A 27181-nucleotide genomic window follows, 5' to 3' on the forward strand; every position below is an offset into this window, starting at 1 on the left:
GGTGGTACTTTATATTAGGTAATAAAAAATGATTTTTAAACAAAACCAAACATTAGAAAAAATGCTTCTGTCTAAAAAATAATAATGAAAAAAAAAATCATGCTCCCTCCACCAAAAAAAAATCTCACAAATACACTAACACATTCTAAAGCACAACTGAAGTAAACAAGGAAGCACAGGCCAGGAGTCTGTCTAAAGCGTGCCTGAATACAGGACTCCTGCTTTTACTTTTTTTTTTTTTTGAGATGGAGTTTTTCACTCTTGTCTCCCAGGCTGGAGTGCAATGGTGTAATCTCGGCTCACTGCAACCTCTGCCTCCCGGGTTTGAGCGATTCTCCTGCCTCGGCCTCCTGGGTAGCTGGGATTACAGGCACGTGCCATCATGCCTAACTAATTTTTGTATTTTTAGTAGAGACAAGGTTTCACCATGTTGAGCAGGCTGGTGTCAAACTCCTGACCTCAAGAGATCCGCCCGCCTGGGCCTCCCAAAGTGCTAGGATTACAGACGTGAGCCACCGTAATCCACTAGGATTACATTTTTTAAAAAGTTTACACAACTTAGTAACAAACTATCTAAACTTTAAAAGAAATGCAACAGTTATCACTAAACTAATTCTCCTACATTAGACCAAGCTAAGTTTATTTGTTAAAAAGCACACTCAAGAAATACATCTTGAATACCTAGTATATAACAAGGATAGAGCTGTGAATCAAACAGGTAAGAATCACTCTTTACATGGAGTTTTACATTCTAGTGGGGAAAAAAATTCCACTGCAATGGCTTTCAGAAGTTCCAAAGACTTACGAGATCAGCAAATCAACCAAGCACACAGAAAAACCACACATTTAACAGTACCTTTCTAAAAGGACTAAAATTTGGGAAGCATGACAGACTTGCCTTACAGCTAATGGGGTAGCTGGCTCAACCTTCGGCTTTTGCTTTTGGACAGCTTCTTCTTCGTGCTTACTCTTCCAACCAAGCCAACCACTGAAAAGAAAGAAAACTTAGAATAAAATTGAGCTTTCAGGGTTTTAAAGTGCAGACTATCAAAATATAAGTTAAAAGCAAGCTAGATACAAATGAAATATTTTTTATTTAATTGTTAAGTAATTACCTGGCAGCATTAAATAAAGCAGAAGTGAGTTTACTTGCAACTGCTAGTGCAACATGGGATAATAATGGTTGTGTGCTTCCCTGAAAAACAGAACATTTAAAAGAGAAAACTTAGCAGCTTACAAAGAACAAACATACTTTCCAAATAAAGCTTACTTTAAAATGCTTCCAAAAGTTGTAAAGGCTGGACTAGCAACTCAGCTTCTTTCAGAGTACAGTAAAAAGTTTATTTTAGGAGCAATATAAAAAATAGTTTTAACTCTATAGTTTAAAAATAAAATCACAATTAGTGTATTTTACCATTAAAATTTCCCTCTTTAAATTGTAATTTCATTAAAATACATTTTAAACTAGGATATTAAGATTACATTATTCTAGCTGGACTATGGATTTCACATCTACACATAACTGGCTCTTTTCTCTCTTTTTACATATAAATGCACACACATATACACACACATTTTTATAAAAGTAAAAAGATATTTTGGACAATTCTGAGAAGCATGCTTTTTAAGTGAGAAACAAGAGCTGCCAAATCTAACACTCAACTCTCCCCTATTTTAGGAAGCAATTTTCACCACTTATAACAAGTATAGTTGGCAGCTTGTTCTGTCTTTACAATTCCTCATTTACTGAAATCCCTGGTGGGCTGACATTATTAACAAGTCTGAGCATCTGACTATTGCACCAATATTTAAAGACATCTCAGCTATCAAATAATTCAGGGCTTCAGAAACAAAGAATTTTCTTTTACACTGATGGTAGTACCTTTTCAGTTAATGTAAAAGTTAATGTAAAGAATTTAGAAGAAAGCTAGTTGAGATTAATTTTAATTTCAATTGAAATTTAGAAATGTAAACTGCTTAATCTTCTAAGGCTAAGCAAGTTACCACACCCAATTTGTAGACAAATTGTAAAATCAAGAGCGGCCTTACTCATGATCATTGATAAAACTCATACCTCTAAAGCATAGAAGAAGCCAGTAAATGGATTGGACCCTACAGTGATATACTGAGACATGGCAGGTGGACTATTTTTAATTGCTGCATTAAATCCACCTATATTGGAGGCAGTCTTCATTTGATCAAAGGGGGACAGAGTCATAATACCTAATGATAAAAACAAACAAACAAACACGTGACTTGAATGTACAATGTTATTTTGGTCATTACATTTTTACTTCAGTTCCATTCTAAGATGCTAAATGTTTCGTTTTATTTAATAAACAAAAGTCATTTTAAAAGCTACAAAATCAACATCAGAAAATATTCTGCTGGGTACAGTGGCTCACTCCTGTAATCCCAGCACTCGGGAGGCCAAGGCAGGTGGATCACTTGAGGTCAAGAGTTTGAAATCAGCCTGGTCAACATGGTGAAACCCCACCTCTACTAAACATACAAAAACTAGCCAGGCGTGGTGGTGGGTGCCTGTCATCTTAGCTACTTGGGAGGCTGGGGCAGGAGAATTGCTTGAACCTGGGAGGTGGAGGATGCAGTGAGCCGCGATCGCTCCAACTGCACTCCAGCCTGGGCAACAGAGTGAGACCCCATCTCAAAAAAATTAAATATTAAAATTTCCATCTACAATTTCTATAACGTATAGAATATCATAAAAACAAAATTTAATTTTTTGAACAGATACGAAACTCAGAGGTACCAGAAGTACACAGTCCACTTTTATCCCCAAATATCAATTCACCTTTTTTTTCTCTCTCTTTTTGAGATTCTCTTACCTCAGCCTCCCCGAATAGCTGGGATTACAGACATGCACCACCATGCCCAGCTAATTTTTGTATTTTTAGTTGGTACGAAGTTTCACCATATTGGCCAGGCTGGTCTCAAACTCTTGACCTCAGGTGATCCTCCAGCCTCAGCCTCCCAAAGTGTTGGGATTACTAGTGTGAGCCACTGTGCCCCGCCAATATAGGCATGTGCTGCTGTGCCTGACCTTACTAATTTTCATATACATGTATTGCCTCCCCTTTGCCTGAAAACTGTCAAAAAATGCATTTGTCCTTAAAATGTGTCCTAGGAAAGGAAATTCTTTGAGTGAGTTCATAAGGAAACCATTCACTGGATTTATAGGAATTAAAGTGATCAAACAAATCCTTGGACTATTTTTTAAATTCCCCTCCCACCTCCTGGACTATTATAAAATATCAGAACACCTGTCTCATAGTCATGAATGAATCCATGATTCAGTATACAAAATGTTTTCACTATATTACAAAATTTTCATAAGTTTTGCCTGACTCCACCAGAACACGATCAAAGGGCAAATTGTATGGCATATAAATTAAAATTTAAGTTTTAAAATAGCTTCTTTTCAAACTCCCATGCAATATACACAGGAGTATAAATTGCTACAAGATAATCCAGAGGACAATTTTGCAATAGATATGCAATTTTTTTAAAGGATTCTAATTTATGGTAAGGAAATGGTTGATCAGTCCTTTCCATCCTTGCTACCAATGATGTTTTCCTTCCTATAACTTAAATAATCCATTTTCGATGTCACACTTTAGATCTGGTCATCAGCAACTGTAGATTCTTTGTAACTATGATTTCAAGCGTACCGCACTTAGACCACCATCTCCTAGCTTTCCATCTCAATTATTCCAGAAACTCCCTGCAGTAATTTCATAATTTTGAGTTTAAATTAATTAATCCTACTATTTTTTCCACTATTTATCAAGTACCTCTTGGGATCACTTCCCTTTTTATCCAGCTTAGATTTGAGTTCCATCATCATCACTTTCTTGCAAATATCCACAACCTCTCTACACTCGTCTCCCCCTACACACATACTCCCCCGGCTAAATCTTAACCTTAATTGACCTAAATTTTCTGCATTCTCTGCTCTTGAAGCAAAATAGCTAATCAATGCTAAGAAAAACAATACCTCTGGGTTTCAAAGTAAGGACCCCAAACAAATGGACATAGAGTTTGGTCCAAAATCCTTCTGACCTCCTCAACCCCTCCTTCCCATCTTCAATCCTTTGAAATCTATTTGTTGAAGAAACAAGCCTGTTTGAGACTAATTTCCCACAGTCTACATTTTGCTGACCACATTCCTATAGTATTATTTAAAGTGTTTTTCTGCCCTCTATATTGCTACACATTGGTACTGAATTTAGGGGGCTGTTATCTTTCGAGTCACCGATTTTAGCACTATTTTTCATTAATTTAAGGTGGTATGGCTTATTTACATCTCTCTTTCTCTCCCTATATCCTTCCAAAATATTTGTATCTCAATTTTTTATTAAATTCACTGTTTTTATTATTAGGAATGATGTAAGTATTACTCACTGCTGAGATACAGTACTTACTGTAATTACATTTCCTTGGCTGTGCATTCTTTTTTTTCTGGAGTTATTATTACCTTGTCATTAAGAGTTTTTCCTGAGCATCTGAGGTCTTTCCACACTTTGAAAGACATCAAAGTCCCTCTCAATATAAATTTCCATAAAGTCAAACTCATTGCATAATTTTCTAGGCCTAGTAGAGTGACTAAAGAAGGCCTCTTTGACAACGTGATATATTAAGAGACCTGAGTGAAGAGAGGGAGAAAGCCATGTGACTAGCTAAAGTTTTCTAGGCAGAGGGAGCAGTAAATCTAAATGCTCTAGAGTAGGGATATGCTTGCTGTGTCTGAGGAACACAGAGGAGATCTGCGTGATGAAACACAATGAATGGGGAGGGGTACCCTACAGGAGACAGTGTCAGAGGTACCATAAGCCAGATAAAGTTGGGCCTTGTATGTCACAGTAAGGAGCAACCAGAAGAAACATGATGTAGAAAAAAAAAAGGAGGAGCAAGTTTGGCAGGAGGAAATTAAGAATTCGATTTTGGATACGTTAAGTTTGATATCTAGGTAGAAATTATTCAGTAGGGAGCTGGAGAAATGAGTATGAGGCTTCAGGAAGAGGTCAGGACTCCATAAAAATGGACATACTGAGAATCTACTTCTTATGCTCCTTGTTTGTGATTTTAGAGAGCAGGGGGTGAAAATATTTATTCTTAAGCCTATATTAATTTGGCTTTCATCCTCACCATTCTACTGTAACTGTTCATATCAAAAGTCACTAAATAACTCCATGTTGTCAAATCCAATGGACCACCTTCTTTTCTTGAATTCTACGAAACATTCCACAGTAAACCACTCCCTCTCAAATTTATATCTACAATCCCAGCTTCCTCCCTGAACTTCAGACTCTCATGTCCAATTCATACACCTGATACCTCTACTTGAATGTTTAACTGTGTCAGAAGTTAACCTGTAAAAACATAACTCTTTATGTGCCTCTCCTTCTCCTTATTCTCATTTCAGTAAACAGTCTCATCATCCACCCTGTTGCTCAAACTTAAAAATTAAGAAACCCTTAATGCTTTCCTTTCTCTTGTTTCTCAAAACCATCCCTGAGCAAGTACAAAGTGTATCTCAAACCTGTCTACTTCCTTCCAACTCGACTGCCTCCACCATAAATCCATCATTCTCTCTTGCATGAATTATTGCAATATACTCCTAACTGGTCTCCTTGCTTTCTTCTACAAGCACCTCTCTATCCAGCAAACAGAGATATGTTAAAATGTAACCCCCTACTTAGAATCCATCAATGACATCCATTGCATTTAGAATAAAATCGGATCTCCTTATCCCTACGTGATCTAACCCTAGTCTGCATCTCCAACCTAACCTTGTCCTGTTTTCCCCTCACTCTTTATGGTCAAGTCACACCAACCCCCTTTCTGTTTCTTGAACACTCAGGTCTTCAAGGCTCCCAGGCCTATATCCCTGATGCTCCTCTGCCTAGAATGCTCTTCCTACACCTCTTTCCATAGCTGGCTCCTTCTCATCCTTCAAGTCTCAGTCTGAATGTCATGTCCCTGGAGAGGCTTTTCCTCACTAGTCTACCTAAAGCACCCTCTTCCTTTATTCTCTATCATAACCTTCTACTTATTTTCTTCATGATGCTCACTAACAGTCTGATATTATCATATTTATTTATTTAGTTTATTGTTTGTCTCCCCATCACCAAAATGTAAGCTTTATCAGGGTGGAGTCCTATCTTGTATTTCTAGCACAAATATTAATAGCTACTCATTTATTTGTTGAATAAATTAACCAGACCTTTACATAAAGATATACATACAATGAAGTTTACTGTACCTTTTTTCATTTTGTAGGCTGGGGATAAATGAATAGAATAACATTTTCTATCCAATCATTTTCCCTAGCCAGTTTCAATGTTCCAAAGTTTAATTAACAGAGCAGGGAAGCCACCCTGAACTGAACTCAACACTTTGGAATTTTGTAGCATTTTTATGCTAGCAAAAAAGTAGACACACTGAAATGTTTACCAATAGGTTTTTATTACAGAGTATACCATATAAGAGCTACGCAGTAAATAGAAAGACAGCCTGTGTGTCAGATATCTTGTTAGCCTCTTTAGAGTCACACTCCTTCCTTTTCTCCTTGCTCTTTCTCTCCCAATGTCCAGTTTTCATAGAATGAGTAGAACTTGACCAAGTGAACAAACACAGAGGAGGCATTCTAGCCAACATGCACATAGATCTAGGGGTAAAAGTATATAGTGTGCTGGAGAAACAATGAGTGTTTCCTCCTCTGCTCCCACTACAGCTGGTCCCTTGTCTGCTACAATTATTACGTTGTAGTACTGCAGCCATTCTCATGTGTTTCTTCTAACTAGACTCCTAGACTCACACTTTAAGACAGCAGGGAAGCATGTCTTTACATCTCTATACCTTCAATACCTAACACAGTAAGCTCTCTTATAGTGGCTGCAAGAAGAAATCTGCTTTTATCTACATTTTACTAGTTTAAAGGTTACTTTTTTTTTTTAAGTGATGGGGTCTCGCTATGTTGCCCAGGTTGGTCTTGAACTCTTGGGCTCAAGAGATCCTCCTACCTCAGCCTTCTGAGTAGCTGGGATTACAGATGCAAGCCACCACACCTGACCAAGGTTACATTTTTAAGAGACTGATTTATATGGTCATTATCTAGACCAAATTTGTCTGTAGAAAAGTTAGTCAAATAGTGAGTGATTTAAAACTGTACAATACTGTGGCTGAGGGCATAATTAAATCTTTATTAAAACTGCTACCATTTATTTTTCTTTTGTTTTGTTTTCTTGAGACAGAGTCTGTCACCCAGGCTGGAGTGCAGTGGTGTGATCTTGGCTTATTGCAACCTCCACCTCCCGGGTTCAGGCAATTCTCCTGCCTCAGCCTCCTAAGTAGCTGGGAATACAGGTATGTACCACCACATCTGGCTAATTTTTGTATTTTTAGTAGAGACGGGGTTTCGCTATGTGGGTAGGGGTAATCTTGAACTTCTGGCTTCATGTGATCCACCCACCTTAGCCTCCCAAAGTGCTGGGATTATAGGTGTTTGCTATCATGCCCGGCTTTAAAGATATATGCCTATGATAATCTGAATCTGAACTACCTTCCAGATGTCTCACTAAAGGCAATGCATTTTTTCACATAAGAATAAATGTTGGCCAGGTGCAGTGATTCATGCCTGTAATCTCAGCACTTTGGGAGGCTGAGGCAGGTGCACCTCTTGAGGTCAGGAGTTCAAGATCAACCCAGCCAACATGATGAAATCCCATCTCTATGAAAAACACAAAAATTAGCTAGGCGTGGTGGCGCACGCTTGTAATCTCAGCTACTTGGGAGGCTGAGGTGGGAGGATCACTTGACCCCGGGAGGCAGAGGTTGCAGTGAGCTGAGATCATGCCACTGCACTCCTGCCTGGGTGATAGAGCAAAGCTCCATCTTAAAAAATAATAATAATAAATAAAGAATAATGTCCATCTCTAATAAGTGAGATACTTTAATAAAAAAGTTTAAGAAGTAAATTCCAAAAGAATTTGAATTAGTAATACTTACCAACACTAGCATGATCAATAATAGTGTCAATATCCTGTAGACCCCATTTCTTATAAGCTAATGGTGGTGGTTGTATGTTCTCATTGCCTGATGCTGCAGCTACAAAATATAAAATAGACAATCCAAACTTAATTATTATGGATAAAATGAAGTTTTACAAAAAAATCATTAAAATCATACTAATTTGTTATTCTAAAATTTCAGCTAATAATGAGTCAAAGTAATGAAAACAAGGCATAAAGTGAGATTTATTCATGCCAAGACAATGCACATAAAATGCAAACATTTAAAAGACTAAGTTGGCCGTCACAAAAGATTCTGGAACACTCAAGTCATTAAAGAAGACTACTAAAAATTCTAGAATACTACTAAAAATCAAAGTGAATTCAGGCTGGGCACGGTGGCTCATGCCTGTAATCCCAACACTTTTGGAGGCTGAGGCAGGCGGATCGCTTGAGATCAGGAGTTTGAGATCAGCCTCGCCAACATGGTGAAACACCGTCTCTAGTAAAAATACAAAAGTGAGCCAGGCATGGTAGTGCACGCCTGCAGTACTAGTTACTCGGGAGGCTGAGGCAGGAAAATCACTTGAACCTGGGAGGTGGAGGTTGCAGTAAGCTGAGATCACGCCACTGCAATCCAGCCTGGGTGAGAGAGGGAGACTGTCTCGAAAACAACAAAACAAAACGAAACAAAACAGAACCAAAACAAAGTGAATTCAAACTGCAAATGATGCCAACTAAGCAACTTCTCCCTCTTGACAAAGGGGATAAAATCCTAGGGATAGGAATCAGTGCTTTACTGAGTGAAAAACTAAAAACCTGATACACCTGGCAGAGCACACATACAAGGTCTCTAATCTAGGTAACTGAGGCCAGACTTGATAGAAAGATATATTAAAAGCAACAGCACTGTGAAAAAAATGAATGAAATGTCAATCTTTAACCTCAGTCCCTTCGCTTAGTGACTAAGAAAAGGAAAAGCAACAGTTATACCTCTTGCCATAGATTCAGGCACATCCCATCAATCAGTAAACACCCATGTTACATATCAGAATACTGCTGAGTTCTGGCTGTTTATTCAGGAAAGTGAAAAAATAATAATAAACAGAAAATACAATCCTCTAAATATTGCAGATTGATAGTAAGGCCAAGAAAAGATAATTTTCTTATATGCTGAAATAAACGTCACAATTTATGGCTAAGTAACCAGAACTCTTTTTATAGCAACTTACAACCCAAGGGCACTAAGTGGCTTAATTCCTTACTTCCTAGGAGACAAATGGCTTTATGGTCTCATACACAACAAGCAAACAGAAATTCAAAAATGGTGAAAAATTAAATGGCTGATAATACCAATCATAAAATAATTGTCTATTTCTAGTTTTATTAATAAACTTCTTACCCACAGGAAACTGCCTTTTGGCATATATATTAATGGTGAGTATTTTAAATGTCCTTAAGATAATGAAGCTTATGGTGGGTTAGATTTAAATAATTTAAAAGATATGAAAATAGGTATAAAAATTTAAACCAATTGTAAAAAAAGAACCATATAGCCGAGACTTCAGAATTCTACCAATCATACCAACCTAAAATTAGAAATAATTTCAGATCTCAATTTTACAGTTGTTAAAATATGGAAAAGAAAAGTCTTAAAATCAGTGAAAATATGAGTAGCGGTGCTGACTTCCTCTTTTCTTCTGGGATTGAGTAGAGGAGACTTAGTGGCCCCAAAACAAAGTTTAACTCCTGAATGGCTTCCTGAAAACATAGGCTAATTAGGATATATTTACTGCTTCATAAAATTGTTTCTAAACCTAGTCTAAATCCAGCATCTCATATTGCAATCAAAAATTTTTCTCTGTCTTTCTTAGCAGGTTGATATGATTGGTAAAACTTCTGATGTCTTGGCTATGTGGTTCTTTTCTAGTATAAGCTTTTTTACTAGGTCAGAATTTGTTTAAATTTTTATACCTATTTTCAGAATCTTTTAAATTATTTAAATTTAGCCCACCATAAGCTTCATTATCTTGAGAACATTTAAAATACTCACCATTAACCTATATATCAAAAGGCAATTTTCTGTAGGTAAGAAGTTCATTAATTTAATAAACTAGAAATTGACAATTATTTTATAATCGGTATTATCAGCTATTTAATTTTTCACTAAATAATGTGAAATTTCACGAATAATGTAAAATGAAAAATACTGGGACTAAACCATCAACCACCCAACACCCAAAGCAATATCAGGCAGAAGAATAGTAAAAATAGATTAAAAAATTAATTTCAGAGTGCCTTTTTGCCAAAGACCTAAAATTCTTTTCAAAATATAACCTTTTGTGTATGGTAAATAATTGTCTCAAAGATGCTGAGAGTAACACAAAGAATTACAATTTCATAAAAAGTAAATAAACTTTGTTTTGGGGCCATTAAGACTCCTCTACTCAATCCCAGAAGAAAAGGGGAAGTTAGTGCTACTACTCATATTTTCACTGATTTTGAGACTCTTCCATATTTCCACAACCCTGAAATTGAGATCTGAAAATTGATGGTGTATCTTTCACTGGCAATAGTTTTTTCTTCTTAGTGGTACATAAAATAATAGTGTTTCTTACAATCAATGGCATGTTGAATTTGATGAAATATCTCTTCCAAAAGATGTAACAGCATCAGAATGTAAACGATAGGTAGTAAAAGTAAGAATTCTTGATTATTTGGGCAGTTTTCATCCCTAAGTCACAAAATAATGTTGTTGCCCACATATACATTAAGTTTAGGCCTCTAGCTTTTCTCCATTCTGAGTGTTCTGAGTTAGCAAAAAGCAGCTCATGCTGACTCCCGGCTGGGTCCTGCTGACAGTTATATCGGTAGGATCTTGCATTTCCCCTGCACACGGTGGACAGCTTTATCCTCAGGGAGGACAGAAGCAATGTGGAGTCACCAGATTTTAGGATGTTGGACTTGATCAGCTGCTGATCTAGTGAAAATCTGGTACCTCAGCCACATGCAACTAAATTCTTTACCCCAATGTTGGTTGTCAATAACTGTATTGCAAATCTAGCTAGTCAAGACATACTGCTGAATTCGTAAAGAAAGCCCAGTGTTCCTGTGCTGACCACACTCTCCAAAGGCAACATGTGAAGTGTTTATGTTTTAGCGCTTGTCTCTACCTTACTAAGCAATCTACTCAACATGCTCCCCTGTCTCTATAGGAGGCAGGTTTTTCCCATAAATCTAGTTCAGAAGGCCTTTCTTTATTTAGAAGACATACCTAATTCCATAAGCAGGTGAAACTAAATAAAACAAACATGAACAGAGGTTAAATATTTCTTGCCAAAATATTACCTTTTGCTACCTGATTTCGACAAGCACGAAGAGATTGAAAAAGGCTAAATCCATCAATAGTCACAATGGCAGCTGGATATAAGATACTCAACTCTTCATTCTATTTAAGAAATAAAAAAAAAAAGTTCTTGAATAGATACATCAAATAAGCTTATCTACTTTTTATTATACTAAATTTCACGAATAATGTAAAATGAAAAATACTGGGACTAAACCATCAACCACCCAACACCCAAAGCAGATTCAGGCAGAACAGTAAAAATAAATTAAAAAATTAATTTCAGAGTGCCTTTTTGCCAAAGACCTAAAATTCTTTTCAAAATATAACCTTTTGTGTATGGTAAATAATTGTCTCAAAGATGCTGAGAGTAACACAAAGAATTACAATTTCATAAAAAGTAAATATACTCATTGCACAGATAAAACAGTATGTAAAAACAGAAGAAAGAAAACTCACCTGAAATTCCAGACATGTCTCAATATACATCCCCAAATATATTCAAAAACATTTGCATAAGGTTATACCAAATATAGTATCCTAACATGGTTTTTACTATTCAATAATATGTCAATGATATTTTTCCATTTCAATAAGTGAACAAATCATTTTTTGTTGTGGCTGCACAGTCTTTCATTATATGTACCCTATTTTACTTAACCAGTTCATATTGACAGACATTCAGTATGGCCTCCTGCTTCCACTCTTGCTCTCTACAATCCACGCTCCACACAGCCAGTGTGCTCTTCGTAAGATAAAACAGATCAAACCAATCTCCTGATTAAAACTCTCCAATGACTCCCTTCTGCATTTAGAATAAAACCTGAACTCATTAACCATGGCTGCAAGATCTGGCAAATATGAGAGGTCATTATTACCCTCAGACCTTTGCATGTGCTTGGACCTTCTCTCCAATCTTCACCTGCCTAACTGTTCCTCTCATTCAGGTTTCAGTTCAAATGTTAGTTATCCAGAGAGGCTGCTCCTGAACCTCCATCTCAAACAACATACCTATTCTCTTGGCACATTACTATCTCATCAACATGACTTCCTTTACAGCACCTATCAGAGACTGGAATCACCTTGATATCTCTAGCTGCTTACTGTTGGTTTCCCTCCACCATGCCCAAACTGTAAACTCCATGAAAGCAGGAACCTTGCATGTCTGTTACACCAATGAATCCTCAGGGATTAGAAGTGAACTGGGCAAATAATAGGCAGTAAAGAATATTTATGAATTAATATATTTTCATCATTATAAACATCACTGCAATAAACATTCTTCAGTCTATATCTTTTCATGTTACTAGGATATTACTTTAGTGTAAATTCCTTCAAGTGGGTCAGTTGGGTCATACAGTATTCACAGTTTTCATTCTTATATTAATTGCCTCAAAAAGTGCCTATCAACTTATATTTCCACCAATAATACATGAGAGTGACTGTTTCTCTATATTGTCATCAAAAGTTTGTTAATCTTTATCTTTGCCAATCCAAAAGGTGAAAAGTTATCTCACTGTATTTTCTTATAGTTCTTAGATTATTATTAAGGTTCAAAATTTTCTTATATGTTTTTGGGCCAATTTCTTCTCTTGAGATCTGCCTTGCTCCTTTTTCTACTGGACTGTCAGGCTGTTTCTCTGTTTAAAAAAGACTTCTGGGCCACAGGAGCATAAGCCAGTGGGGAAGGGACATGGCATATATTCTCACATGACAAGTTCACAAGGCTAAGCACGCATGGCCCAGTGAGCACAGTAGCAGGGAGAGAGCCTCCTCACTGACTTTGGGGAGCTAGAAAACAGAAAAGACCTAATCACTAGCAAGTCAATTTCTCCAAAACCAGGTAGTCTTCCTGAAGAAAACACTAACACAAATACCAATGGCCCCAGATCTGTAGATACTGTGCTAGATGACACAGAAGATCTTTTTACAGAAGCTATTATGCAAAAGAAATGTCTTTGAAATTCCAGAAGGAGATTTTCCCTCTCTTTCGAATCCTCTCCTGCAACAAATGACCTGCTGTCACCCGTACTACACTCATTGCTCCTAGAACTGAATTAGAGGAAATATGCTTCTGTGATCTCTGACAAATCTGGGAGTATATTAAAAAGAAGCAAATAGGAGATATTTTTGATATATAAATGGACGTGTCAGATCCACAGCTGTTTAATAAAGCATACAGAGTAACAACAAAGACTTCCTTCTTGATAAAAATGTTGAAATGATTTTCTTGGTTTGTATAGCAAATAGCAAGCAAATATTTAAATGTTAGTTATATTTTTCCACTAGTTCTAAAAAAAGAGTATTATAGACACCAAATTTAATGTATTTTAAAAAGCTTTGTCATCCAGTGAATTTTTAGAAAAATGAAAAACATCTCTGGAAAGTTATCTTCAGTTCACAGATTATCTTCTTTGATTTCCAGCTGTTCCTTGTTTCCTTTAATAGTTCCATTTCTCCCATCTCCTTATGACGAGTATTATTAGTTACTAAGACTTAAGTCTTCAGCCTGCAGTTTTATTTTCCTACACTCTTTACTTGAAAGAATTCATTCATTATCTATGACCTCAGCCATCATGTCCAATCTAGTCTCTGTGCCTATACAGCAATTTTGTATCATTACATGATACCAGTAACTTGATTTTATTTCCTACCATCGCCTCAAACTCAACATGTGCAAAACCTCATTTAATAACATTTACTGCCAATGTAGTCCCTTATTCCAACGTTGACAATGGCACTCCTCAGGATAAGTATCTTAGAGACATCTTTAGCTCATTTTTAAAAAACTGTACATCTCTACACAATAACCAGGTCCTATTAAGCTTCTTCAAAACAATTTTTTTTTTTTTTTGAGACGGAGTCTCACTCCGTCATGCAGGCTGGAGTGTAGTGGCGAGATCTCAGCTCACTGCAACCTCTGCCTCCCGGGTTCAAGCAATTCTCCTGCCTCAGCCTTCCAAGCTGCTGGGACTACAGGCGCATGCCACCACGCCCGGCTAATTTTTTGTATTTTAGTAGAGACGGGGTTTCACGGTGTTGCCCAGGCTGGTCTCAAACTCCTGAGCTCAGGCAATCCGCCCACCTCGGGCTCCCAAAGTGCTGGCATTACAGGTGTGAGCCACCATGCCCGGCCCCAAAACAATTTTTGTACTGGTCCTTTCTCTCTTCCCATAGCCATTTTAGTCCTGGCTCCCAGCACTCCACATCTGTTACAGATAACTTAAAAAAAACAGATAACTAGCCTCCCTAATTCCAGTTTATCTTGAAGAAAGAAATCCTCAATATTCCTTTGATTACATCACTTCCTTCTTCTAAATCTTTAGGAGTTTCTCTCATTTCCTAAATCAATTCTAATTTTTCACTTGGCCTTTGAATTTATGCAAAATTTGGCCACTCTGCTTGACAGTCTCTCATTATTTTATAACATAAGTTTCTTTGTTGTTGCATATACAGTTCTACATTCGAATCTTCTATCAAATTTTCTCCTGATTACCTGAAACACTTTCCCCTCTTTTCTCCTAATTAAATTCTATACCCATTGTTCAAGGCTTAATGCAAATCTCACCTCATCAATGAAATTTTCTTATTTTCCTGGTCCAAATTGAACTCCTCTTTCTCTAAGCTTGTACAGAATGTATTCTGTCCAAATAAATTACCAATAAATTAGGTATTGCTTTATATTACTGATTAATTCATCCACAGATATTATTAGATTTTAATCCTAGTCTCTCTTACTAGATAAGATTCTTTTGCAGCTCCAGTCCATCTCCCATGCAAATTCAATTAACAAATGCATACAGTATATACACCTGCTTACTTGAAATCTTTTGGAGGCTAAGTAGTACAACAAAGGGAAGGCATATTACATAGGTTTGACTATGCACTCTGCAAAACAAATAAAAGCATATTGGTTTAAATGGCCCTATAATTATTTTTTGACTAAGACAACCAAAATGTTACAAGGCACCTAAGAGGTTAGAGCCTTAGATACTAAGCAGTATTATCTTCTCAGTTGAAATCTTCAATGAATATATGTATTTTCCACTATGAACAAAAGCTTAGTAACCCCTTTTCTGAGAAACAGTTAAGTACAAGGTAGTATCACTAGTAACAAGAAGGCCAATTTTTTTTTCTTTTACTCAAGGTAATTTTGGCACCTAAATCCAAATAAAAAAAGATATACAGTTATAGAATATCATATTTTTGCCTTAAGTCACTATTAAATTCTAAAAATAAGGAATTTTCTTGGCTTCTAACTAAAGGGTTTTACTTTGTTGTAGAATGAAACATAGAATATTTCATTAAATAAGTAAAAGCAAGACTGGTATTCTTTACTCCACTACAAATAGATTATATTTCTAGACTATGATAGCAGAGTTAACTGTGCCACAAGACAAAGATATCTTTTAAGTTTCCACCCAAAAAAGAGGAGAGAAACTGCTTCAAAGTAATGCCACTATTACTGTTGGAACACAATTTTTTACACTACCTGCTCAGTCACCCCGGGATGTCGTGGTATTTCATAGGTTCTGCATTTAAGTTGAAGTACTGGGTCCTCATTCAAAAGCTGTGCAAGCAAGAGCACACCATTCTAGGAGGAAGCACAGAGAAGGTCCCTGCTTGTTTTCTTACCAATATACCTGAGCAGGTATGGCCAGGCAAAGAGTACCATTTCCCCAACAGTTTTCCAGAGATACCAGGTACACTCTTTTCAGAATACAGCTCCTCTTCTCTGTATCTTCTACCAGAACTTACCATGGCCTATCCCGGCCTCTACCCCAATAAAGCATCAACTACACATTTTCAGGCAGCAGGTAATAAAGTCACAAACTAGTATAAAGGGGATGCACAACCAGATATTGCAGTCAACTAGTGTTTCCTAGCTGTTGAAAACTCAACTCACCTCAGTGTAGAAGCGTACATAACCTGAAGTAAAACCCACCACAATGCAGGTCCAGTCAGGACGCCCAGTGGAACTCCTGTTACAAACAAAATGTATTGTCTAATTAACAACTCATAAATCAAAGCAAAGGAAACAGATAACTCTTATTTATCCTTACCTCTTTTGGCTTGCTAGTGGGATACATAGAGCACTGGTTACACATTCCCTAAAAACAAAAACAAAATCATATGCTTACCCACCGAACTTACTAATTACTTTTATTTCTTTATAATTGGATGTTAAAGGACAATAACTGGAAGATGACTTCTGTGAACCAGTTTTATTTGATGCATAAGTAAAAATACAGTAAAACTCTACTACCAGTAAGGTCCATAAAATTCATTCACACAAAATATAATGCCACATGCATTTGAGGTTAATAAAAAACAGAATTTTTCACTCTTCTTGTCATGAAAAACATGAAAGTACAGAAAGCAAAACTTTACTTACACAACTGACTGTGCACAGAACTGAGCAAAGCTCAAACCATCCCCATGCAGCCATTTCCTACTATGTCCCTGCCTCTCCTCTGCTTCAGCTAAGAACTTCAGCCTGCCTCGTTGTTTGAGATCAGGAGCTGGGAAAATGGTTGAGGAACTGCCAGTCACGTTATATGCAAACCGTATTTCTGCAGGGTACATTATTTTAGGAACTTACGTATTTCAACTTGCTGGCTTTTCTATTTTGCAGAAACTGCTCTCATCATCCATTTCTAAGCACATGTTAGGTGTGATGTTCCATAAAAAAGATACATACATTTTTTTCTGACACGTAGACTTGAAATATTTGTCAGGAGCTCAGAAACTAAGTCTCAAAATCAAAACAACTCCTACCCACTGACTTTTATTAAATCTGTCAAACGTGAGGATCATCACCAGCTTATCCAAGAAACTACAAACACTTCTACGCCATACATCATACTAGGTAATCCATGAACAAAATTCATCTTCATGTTTGTTCGCTGTTTTTAAAGCATTATGTTTGCTTTGCATTTCTGACACTTAGGCTAAATGGTGTAAGGAGAAATATTACCATTTATTTTGATAATAGTAGAGAATATTTCAAATATCTACAATGTGCCAGGCTATGTTCTAGGCACTTCTACTTGGTTGTCTTTTATCTGAATTCAAAGTCTGGAGGACTTTTTTTACTCATTCTGATCAGACAGTTTTCAGTCATAAAAATTTAATTGAAAACCAGTTTTGGGTTCAAGGTTCTAGGCTAGCAGCTCCATCATGTAGTCACACTGGTCATAGTTATAAAAGTTTTACTGGGTCAGCAGGAAACTGATGTACCAACTTGCATTTCTGAAGTATTTATGAGTTTTAAGAATTAATGTAGTACTGTACCCTTCAAGTATAAGCCCAATATCAGCAAAGCAGAGAAGACAATGATTGCCCTTGACTTTTTGGATGAATAAAATTAGTAATGGAGAACAGAGGGAAAAGACAAAATTAAAAAGGATTTTATGAGATTCTTTTTGAATTCTTCCTTAAATCTTCCAACAGAATTTAAAAAAAAATTACTTGATACATAAAATTTGCTGATCAAATCATTCTCTACAACCTATAAAGTTAGGATACATATACATTCACTAAACATTTCAAATAATGAAATTTCTTTCTTATTTTAAAAAATTGTTTTCTTTTAAGAGACAGGGTGTCACTCTGTTGCACTGGCTAGAATGCAGGGCATGATCATAGCTCACTGCAGCCTCAAACTCCTGGGTTGAAGCAATCCTCCTGCCTCAGCCTCTCGAGTAGCTGGGACTACAGGTGTGCGTACCATGTCCAGCTAATTTTTAAATTTTTTGTAGAGACAGGGTCTTACTATGTTGCCCAGGGTGATCTTGAACTCCTGGGCTCAAATGACCTTCCTGCCTTGGCCTCCCAAAGTGCTAGGATTACAGATGTGAAAGACTGAGCCCAACCAAATAATGAAACTTTTTAATAGATTCACTTACAAGTCAAACAATTTCATATATACATGTAACACACAGAGAAACAAAAATTAATTGGCACCTACCCTTCTTCAACATTTAAAGAACCACTCCAGCCAACAGCAAATTGCATTTCTTCCTTTCCTTTATCACTATATTTCCACTTTGCTGAAAGAATGAAGATATCATATAAAATAATTTTAGCTATAATATACTAAAAAGGTAATTTATAAATTTTGCTCTTTCTCCTTAAAATATGATTACAAAATTTAACAGTTGTATGTTAACTGACTTGGGTCTTTTTATAGGTAAATATAAGATAAAAATATCTATAATAGATTCTTATAATACACCTAGTCTCCTGGCCTTCAGCCTCTCCTTCCCCCAATTCAACCTGTATAATGTTGTCATAGTTCTTATAGAATAAAGTTACTAATTCCTGTGCCCACCCTGCCTAGTTTAAGACTACTTTTATCTTCAGATGACAGAGAAAATTTTTCTACTAGACCTTTGCTACTTGAGGGTAAATTTGCTTTGTAAGACCATTCTATACACATTTTACACATAATCTTACTTTGATCAGTAAGGTTTGGAAATCTACAAGGTATGAAAAAAACCTCAACTTTTAATCTTCAAAAAAAAAGTATGAGTTAAAATGCTATGCCCAAAACAGAAATCGATAATATTATGAGTTTTCAAATTAAGAGTTGAAAATCACCTCACTCACATTGTTACTAAGAAAAGGTCAATGACCTTTTTAGCTCTGACTGTCCCTTGCAAGAATTGAGCAATGCACAGTACTGCCCCTGCAGTATCATAAGCTAAGGTAGCTACAGCCAAGACAGAAAAAAGGGAGAAAACAAACAGAATGCAAGGGGGAAAAAGAGGGAAATGGGGGTGGGGGGGAGATAAAGTGTTATATTCTTTTCACCTAATCCATTTTCTCTTCTATCCAATGCATCAAAATAAAGGTCGCTGAAAAGAATAGGATACTCACGCACTAGAAATACAGCTTTTTGCTCTCGAGCTATTACCATAAGATCATTGGTTGGAGATAAGGATAAAACACAATCTTGGAGCCAGGAAGTTTTTTGTGTTTTGCAAGTATTTCCTTCTTCTTCCTGTGGGTAAAACTGCAATTACTGCATATGCAAAAATACCAAGAGTATTCAAACTCAGCTTGCCTGCCTCAAGGGGTGAGGGGGAAGAAAAAAAAGAAAAGGAAGTATTTCCAATTCTCATACACTTTCATAATATTCCTTATCAAAGATCGTGAACCCAGGAGGTGGAGCTTGCAGTGAGCTGAGATCGCGCTACTGCACTCCAGCCTGGGCGACAGGTGTTTTCTTTTCTCATTAGACATTTACGTATTGTATAGGTAAATTCCCATGGTTAAAAATTCAACAGCTATAAAAAGGTGTTCTTTGAAAAGTCTCTTATACTCTTGTACTCTAGCCATCTAGTTGTTAACTCTAGAGACAATGCAATCAGTTCTTATGTATATTTCCAGAGATACTTCATGCACATTTACTACCCTTTTCCTCACTTTTTCTTACAAGAATAGTAGCATAATATATACATATTTCTATACTTCGCTTTTTTCTCTTAACATATTCCTTAGACTTCATTCCACTTCCATATGAAGTTTCTTTATTCTTTTTAATGTCTGCATAATATTCCATTTTATGGATGCACTATAATTTATTTAACCAGTTCCCTATATGCGTGGACATTTGTATTGCTTACCATCTTTTGCTGTCACCAACTATGCTGCAATAAATACGTTTATAAATTTGTCAGTTTGTGTGGAAGTGTATCAGTAAGCTAAATTCCCAGAAGTAAAATTGCTGGGTCAAAGGGAATGTGTATTAGTAAATTTGCTGGATATTCCCAAACTGTGCCCCCCACATGTTGTATTAATTTGTAATTCCATCAGCAATTTTTGAAAGTGCTTGCTTTTTCACATGCATTTCAAAAAATATTTTAATGGTGGATCTCTGTCAATTTAATAGGTAAAATGTAGTATCTCAAAATACTTTTAAATTACATTTTTCTTATGAATGAGAATTTAGGCATTTTCTCATATACTTAAGAAAATTTCTCATTTTTATATAAAGGAAAGGAACAAACTGCATAATTTTCTACGAACACTTTGTTCCCTTCCTTTGTAGATTTCCCATTGGGTTGTTGCTCTTTTTCTAATTGCTTTGTATACGCTCTTTACATACAAAAAAACCCAAAATTGGCCCTTTGAAAATAAGTGATGCAAATAGTTTTTCCTATTTGTGATGGCTTAATTTTTTCCATGTAGAAATTTTCTATTATCATATAACTAAATTATCCATCTATTCTCTTATGGCTTCTAGGTTTGATGTCATGTAGACTCCTACCTTACTCAGCCCTACTTAATGTCTTTTAGATTCAATTATTCAAAAGGGGAGGGAAAGGCAGGGGAAAGCTATGCAGGTTAATTTCATTTTATAAAAAAATTATAATTTCATGCTTTTTAAAAACTTATACTAAGCATGCATTACAAGCATTATAAAATTTAAAGATTTTAGAAACAGAAAATCATCCTAGTCAGAAATGTTATAGTAGTATTATATTTCTAGGAATAATAAATTATTTCTTGCTGGGATACCATCAAAGAAATGTTTAAAACACAAATAAAATATGGGCTGTAGGGAATCTTTAGAAATACCCCAAAATGAGCCTGAAACCTCTGGGACAGTCATGCAATTATTTCTCTTCTGCAATGGGATATTAGGAAACAAACACATTTGGAACTTTTTTCTCAAGCAAAATAAGCTAAGGAGGCTGCACCATCTCCCGAAAGATAGGGAGAGCATAACATTGGCAAAATCTCATTTTATTAAAGCTCTACTTTTCTCAAGGAATTCTGTATCTAGCTTGTTGTTTTTAATGTTTGTTTTCCTACAGATAAATTAGAAAATTATCCCCCAAAGATAAAAGTCATAAGGTAAAACTTAGTTGTAATTAAATTTTTCCCTGGTTCCACAGCTTCTGCTGTAGGATAGTCTTTGTTTATCCAACACATCCCTCCTCATGATGGCTTGCCTGTAAGGTGAGGACAACATTACCTTATGGTTTCCTCCAATAAAGGAGACTCCAATTATACCAACTGTGAGGTACAGGACCTTCTAAGTGATTAGAGTTCCACTTTCAGGTAGGAGCTTAGAAGAGGATAGTTTATATAGGAATATTATTTAGGCATTGCATTTGATAAGAAATTGGGAGGGTCCAAAACTCTTTGATTGGTCTCTGACTCTTATCCTAAAATCTCCCTCTCAATGCAATAAAAAAGAATCAACATAATGCTTCAGGAAAGGAATACAGCCCTTATTTGGGCATGTTCTCAAAAAAATTTGTTTTAATAATTAAGCATCTATACAAATAGATTCCTTCCTCTTATCACACTTCCAAAACTATGTTTAATCAGTAAATCCTAAAAATATTATAAAAGTCGCTTTTCTTTTTTTTCAATAAAGAATATTGTTCCTATGTTTCTGTCCCATGTTTTCAAAATAATGCCACTAACAAGGATTAGATCTGATGTTTATGTGCACAGAAAAGACAAAGAGTCAAAGATGGAAGACATTTAGAGGCCAACTGGTCCAAAATCTAATTTTATAATAAAGGAAGTGGAGTCTCGGGGAGGTTAACGGATGTGCTCCAGCCATGGAATTAGTGTCAGAGCCCAAACTAAAATCTAGGCTTCCTGATTCTTAATTCAGGTGGTCTTTCCATTCTATCACCCTGCTCATCTCTGTGGGTAGCTGTACTAGCTCTTTGGGAAGCTTGTCTTTACTTGAGATTTGACTCTAGTCTCATATTCAGTGAAAACCCTTTTCTCCAAAAGAACTACTGTACTATAAGTTTATTCCAGCCTAATCTTTCTGTAGTTCTTTGAGTCGATTTAGAGCTAAAAGATGACCACTGTATTTGAATATGTGAGCCAGAGTATTCTTGAGGTATTTCTTCAAGAACTCCTTTAAAAATACTTTCCCTCTCCTTTCTGTCTTTCCATCAGAAGTTCCAATTCCTCTGGCAAACCTATCCTACCCTAACTCCTAACCTTCTTTCAAACTTACTGCAATTAAAAGTCTTACCACTTGCTGCTACCTGTATATTCTGTGACTACATTTCTCCCACACTAGACAAGAGGCCCTCTGGCTGGCAAAACCTATGGTTTATATTTTTCAACTCCACATGTAGCACACTCCACTAATAGAATATATGAGTGAGTAACAGCATTCCCTATCTCTTGAATAACATATTATCTATTCATATACCTGAAACTGTATGACAATGAGCAATCAATGTAAAGCTAGCATATTCAGTCCTTAGTAATGTTTTTTCTTCATACTAAGATTTAATAGTTCAAGATTCTGGCTGACATATCCATGGTAAGTATGAGTCAAAGAGATATAAGAACAGAATACCACTGTATCATAGTCCTCTTATGTATCATAGTCTTCTTAGTTGGGCCTAAAACTCAGTGTCAGATTATGACCAAGCTGTCTGCTGCTACTCCAACAAATGGACTCTAAGTGATCCCAGAAGCAAACATGAATTTTGTCCCAAAAGGACTAACCATGACAAAAGCATTGGAAATAGACGTCACTTGCTTAGAAGCAAATTCAGAAAAATGATTCCATAATCGATTATTATATCCCTAACCCTGCTTTGCCATCTTATACATGTACATTTTTAGTTACATGAAACCTGAAAATAAAACTTGATGTGGATTAGCACTCTAGTTTCATCTACCGAAGACAGGGGAATAAAGAAGCAAAAAGCCAAAATCTTCCATCATTCTTTATTGCACTTTCTTTTCTATGTCCTTTCTACTTCTCCAACTTTCTCTGTTACTGTGGTACCAAAAATATATCCTCCTGATTTGCCATGGTAAAGTTGGATATGTACAACTGAGCATTGTATATTATAAAAATAGGTTAGAAAATACAATAATATTATTATATAATCATTAGAGTTTGATGTGCCATAAAATTCTAGATCTAAACTTTTAGTCGTGCTTCTCAAGAATGATGCTAACTTGTCACATCATTCTGAGCAAACTATCACAAGGACAGAAAACCAAACACCGCATGTTCTCACTCATAGGTGCGAATTGAACAATGAGAACACTTGGACACAGGGTGGGGAACATCACACACCGGGGACCTGTGGTGATGTGGGGGGAGGAGGGAGGGATAGCATTAGGTGATATACCTAATATAAATGACCAGTTAATGGGTGCAGCACACCAACACGGCACATGTATACATATGTAACAAACCTGCATGTTGTGCACACGTACTCTAGAACTTAAAGTGTATATATATAGAATGATGCTAATTTGTCACAAAATGCAACGGTGTTGTGTTCTTAATACAAGCTCCACAAGCTCTTTGGATCCACAACCACATGGGGGAGCAGCTGTATACCTATTGCAACTGGAAGTTCCTGGTCACACGTAATTCTAAAGTAACTTCTTTGTGACTAAGGCACAGTATTCAACATATCAGATTCAATACAAGGATAAAAAGCCTCTAATGACAATAACCCAAACCAAATAATATCCTTAAAATTATAAAGAGGTAAAAATGTATTGTTTCCCCATAAGCTTAGCTATAATATTTTGCCACCAGCCAGAGTAAATTTTACCATATTATGAAGCAAATTCAAAACAGAAAACCACTGGAGGTGTGGATGAGAGAAATCACAGGTAAATCAAATTTCTTTTAATAAATCAACAAATTAAGAAACTAAGTGTAAGACAATGTAATCAAAGATCCTAGAACTGCTTGTCTGTATAGATCAACAATCTCCCTCTTACACATGTCATAATCCTCTTGAAGCCAACTGACAGGATGATACAATCTTAAACAGAAACAGAAGGAACTACAGGGATCATCTGAGTGAAATTCCTCACTTTCCAGAAAAGAAACTAAGTTCTAGAAAGAATAAGTGGATTTTCACTAACCATACCAATACTATAGATAATACATTTAAAGCAACACACATTGACTCACACAGTCCCTGGACAATTTACAGAAGAACTCTGGTCCTTCACTTCTAAAATTAGAGGTCGGGGGAAGAATGAGGAAATGGCCTGTGGGTCAGAATCCATGAGAATGACTAGACCCTCGATGTTCTCACATCTCTCTCTCTCTCTCTGCTTTAATGTATCCTGTACAACATTGCCACAGTATTGCTCCAGAAGGGCTGCAGAAATACAAACCAAGAATAAAGAATGTGAGTCCGTCTGAAGTGACCCCTGTGCCAGGTTTTTCAGGGAAGTCTCAAGTCTAAGTACAAATAACTTGATGAAAATATCGGTATAGTGGAGATTAGGAAATCCCCTCTCAAGGCTGGATCACAATGAACTAGTATTAGGTTTTACAACAAAATAGGATTTCCAGTGCCAGTTCCAGAAAGCTCAGGCAAGAAATAGGGCATAGCGCTGTAAACAACAATGCTCTGGGAAGCCACTGAATCTCTGCTGAGCATCAGCACACATTCAGTGACTGACAAGATGCAAGCTCATCATTTTGTTTTGTGTCATAAAGGCATTTGCCTACTAATTAGGGTTTTGGAAAACTTCCCAACAATAATGGGGCCCATAGTCTTTAACGCTGATCCCTTGAAGCCAGTGATTCAAAAACAAATCTTTTGACAAGGTAATTTCCCAAGCCATGCCTGAAATGTAAAACAAAAAAAGCACTTCACTGCTTAAAGGTGCTCCACCAGGGACCACCTTCCACCTTGGGTTTTCCACAAAAACTTGCCTCCCCAACCCTGTTACTAAAGTTGGCACTGAATCTGCATGCAGTCTCCCCCATTGACATCATTGTGGTGGCTGCACTAAGCTCCACAGCTATGAAAGCCAGCCCATCCCCTCCCTGCCACTGTGAAGTGGGTGTTCAGAGAGGACTGCTCCTGGAACACAGGTGAGTGGAGTCCCCAAAGATCCATGCAAAACAGCCCGGCCGGTTCCAGCAATTATGAAAAAGTCCAGGCTCTCAGACCGCTGACCCTGATAAGTAGATGTCCTTGGTGCCACCTGGTATTGTAGTGACTCAGTCCATGTGCATCATCACCAGTAGGATCCAGCTTCCTGCTGAAAAGCCCTCTGTCCCGTTTGTGGATAAGACAGTGCAGCCCAACCATGGGACAGCTTGAGGAGGAGGCAAAAGCTGAAGATGGATTTTTGTACCTGGTTGATATGGTTTGGCTGTGTCCCCACCCAAATCTCATTTTGAATTGTAACTCCCACAATTCCCATGTGTCATGGGAAGAAGCCGGTGGGAGGTGACTGAATTATGGGGGTGGGTCTTTACTGCCCTGTTCTGATAGTGAATGAGTCTAACAAGATCTGATGGTTTTAAAAAGGGGAGCTTCCCTGTACAAGTTCTCTTCTCTTGTCTGCTGCCATGTAAGACATGCCTTTCATCTGCCATGATTGTGAGGCTTCTCCAGCCACGTGGAAGTGTGAGTTCAATAAACCTCTTTCTTTTGTAAATTGCCTAGTCTCGGGTATGTCTATATCAGCAGCATGAAAATGGACAAATACACTGGCCTACATGGAGACAGCACTCTGGCTTTTTCTGAGGGCTGTTGCCGGGTTAGGTGCACAATTACCACTTGAGTATCTTGAAAATAGCTGGCAGTTTTCAGTTATTATACCACAACCTCTTCTCACAGACCTCTTAGTGCATCTGAGACTGGGTTTATTTCTTCATATACTGGAAACTTTTGTTCCTTAGAATAGAAAATTATCATACAGAGTTTTATTTTGAGTTTTTCTTTTTATGCACTGTCCTCGTGGCTATATTCTCCAGGGAGCTTCTTCTTTTAGAAATCATATTTAATGAAGATATTTCCATATTGAAGTGAGGTGGGTGTGGTATTAAAGTAAAAAGGAAGGAGATGAAATATTTATTCTGCATTATGTTTGAAGTGTTAGATGGCTAAGCATTAAAAGCAACCAAATTAAATCCCCCCAAATTAAAGTAATCAGAACACCTGCTTCACTAGATTTTGCCAGCTGCCAATCTTGTTGGACTGAGCTAATCTGCTCCTCTTTCTGAAACTACTATGGTAAATAACAATAAAACTTGCTTTAATAAAGGCAAAAATGAATGAATGAATGAATGAATAAATGCACCTATAAAACATAATCCTAGTTGTTGAGGGGGGGGAATCTATAATTGTATTTTAGTGTGGCCTAAACTTCAAGAATTTTTTTTGAATTAAGACCAGTAAAAAAGTTTTCTTAATCTACAAAAATAAAGAAACTACTAATGTGCATTATGAAAAGGAATTCTTTCTAAACAACTCTATATGGGATAAAGCATATACTTTTAAATTTTTCTTTCTTTCGATTTTAAGCACACAACGCAGGCAGACAATAACACTGTAGTAATTAAATCAGCCTTTCAACTATAGCTGGCATTATAGGGACTGTAATTACTGGGTAAACACAGTGGCCAGTGGTTTTTGGTTTATCAACTATTGTAGTATTTACACAGTCACTGAAGTAGCCAGGAGTAGTTTTTCAAAGCTTTCAACTTTTGTATGATACGTCCATCATTAGCAATTTATGTTGTTACTGTCATCATGCTAACTTTCACAGATATTTATACATTTTAGGGGTACCAGAAAGATCCAGTGTAATCCAAGGGCTGTCAGCACATTCTCTGTAATTCTCAGTAGTTTACTGACTAAGCCATAGAAATAAAACACTCATCTATACTTTTAAAGCAAGAGACAGTGCTTCAGCAATTCTGAAACACAAAAAGAAAGTAAACATCACTATATTACTGGTTACTAAGGATTTTTTCGTTTTTCTCTATTCTGCTACTAACTATAAAATGCTCAATATTTTTCAAACTTTC

At 36.6% G+C, this 27181-nt stretch overlaps 1 protein-coding gene and 1 non-coding gene across 2 annotated transcripts in view; both read right to left on the minus strand.

Annotated features, from left to right (window-relative positions):
* RAB3GAP2 (RAB3 GTPase activating non-catalytic protein subunit 2) overlaps positions 1-27181 on the minus strand; it is a 124107-nt gene that overhangs the window by 46051 nt on the left and 50875 nt on the right. Inside the window, exons 3-12 of the mRNA XM_077937751.1 lie at positions 19258-19381; positions 18347-18428; positions 16440-16487; positions 16283-16358; positions 15869-15970; positions 11379-11478; positions 8029-8127; positions 2075-2223; positions 1116-1195; positions 899-988 (exon numbers count right to left, since the gene is read on the minus strand). Of these exons, the coding sequence (XP_077793877.1) occupies positions 899-988; positions 1116-1195; positions 2075-2223; positions 8029-8127; positions 11379-11478; positions 15869-15970; positions 16283-16358; positions 16440-16487; positions 18347-18428; positions 19258-19381 (950 nt within the window). The remainder of the gene's footprint in view (positions 1-898; positions 989-1115; positions 1196-2074; positions 2224-8028; positions 8128-11378; positions 11479-15868; positions 15971-16282; positions 16359-16439; positions 16488-18346; positions 18429-19257; positions 19382-27181) is intronic.
* On the minus strand, positions 6298-6355 carry MIR664 (microRNA mir-664). The gene has a single exon (NR_032682.1). It is a non-coding gene; the product is annotated as a microRNA mir-664 (primary transcript).

This window comes from Macaca mulatta, chromosome 1, assembly GCF_049350105.2.
Source record: "Macaca mulatta isolate MMU2019108-1 chromosome 1, T2T-MMU8v2.0, whole genome shotgun sequence".
Taxonomy (NCBI): Eukaryota; Metazoa; Chordata; class Mammalia; order Primates; family Cercopithecidae; genus Macaca; species Macaca mulatta.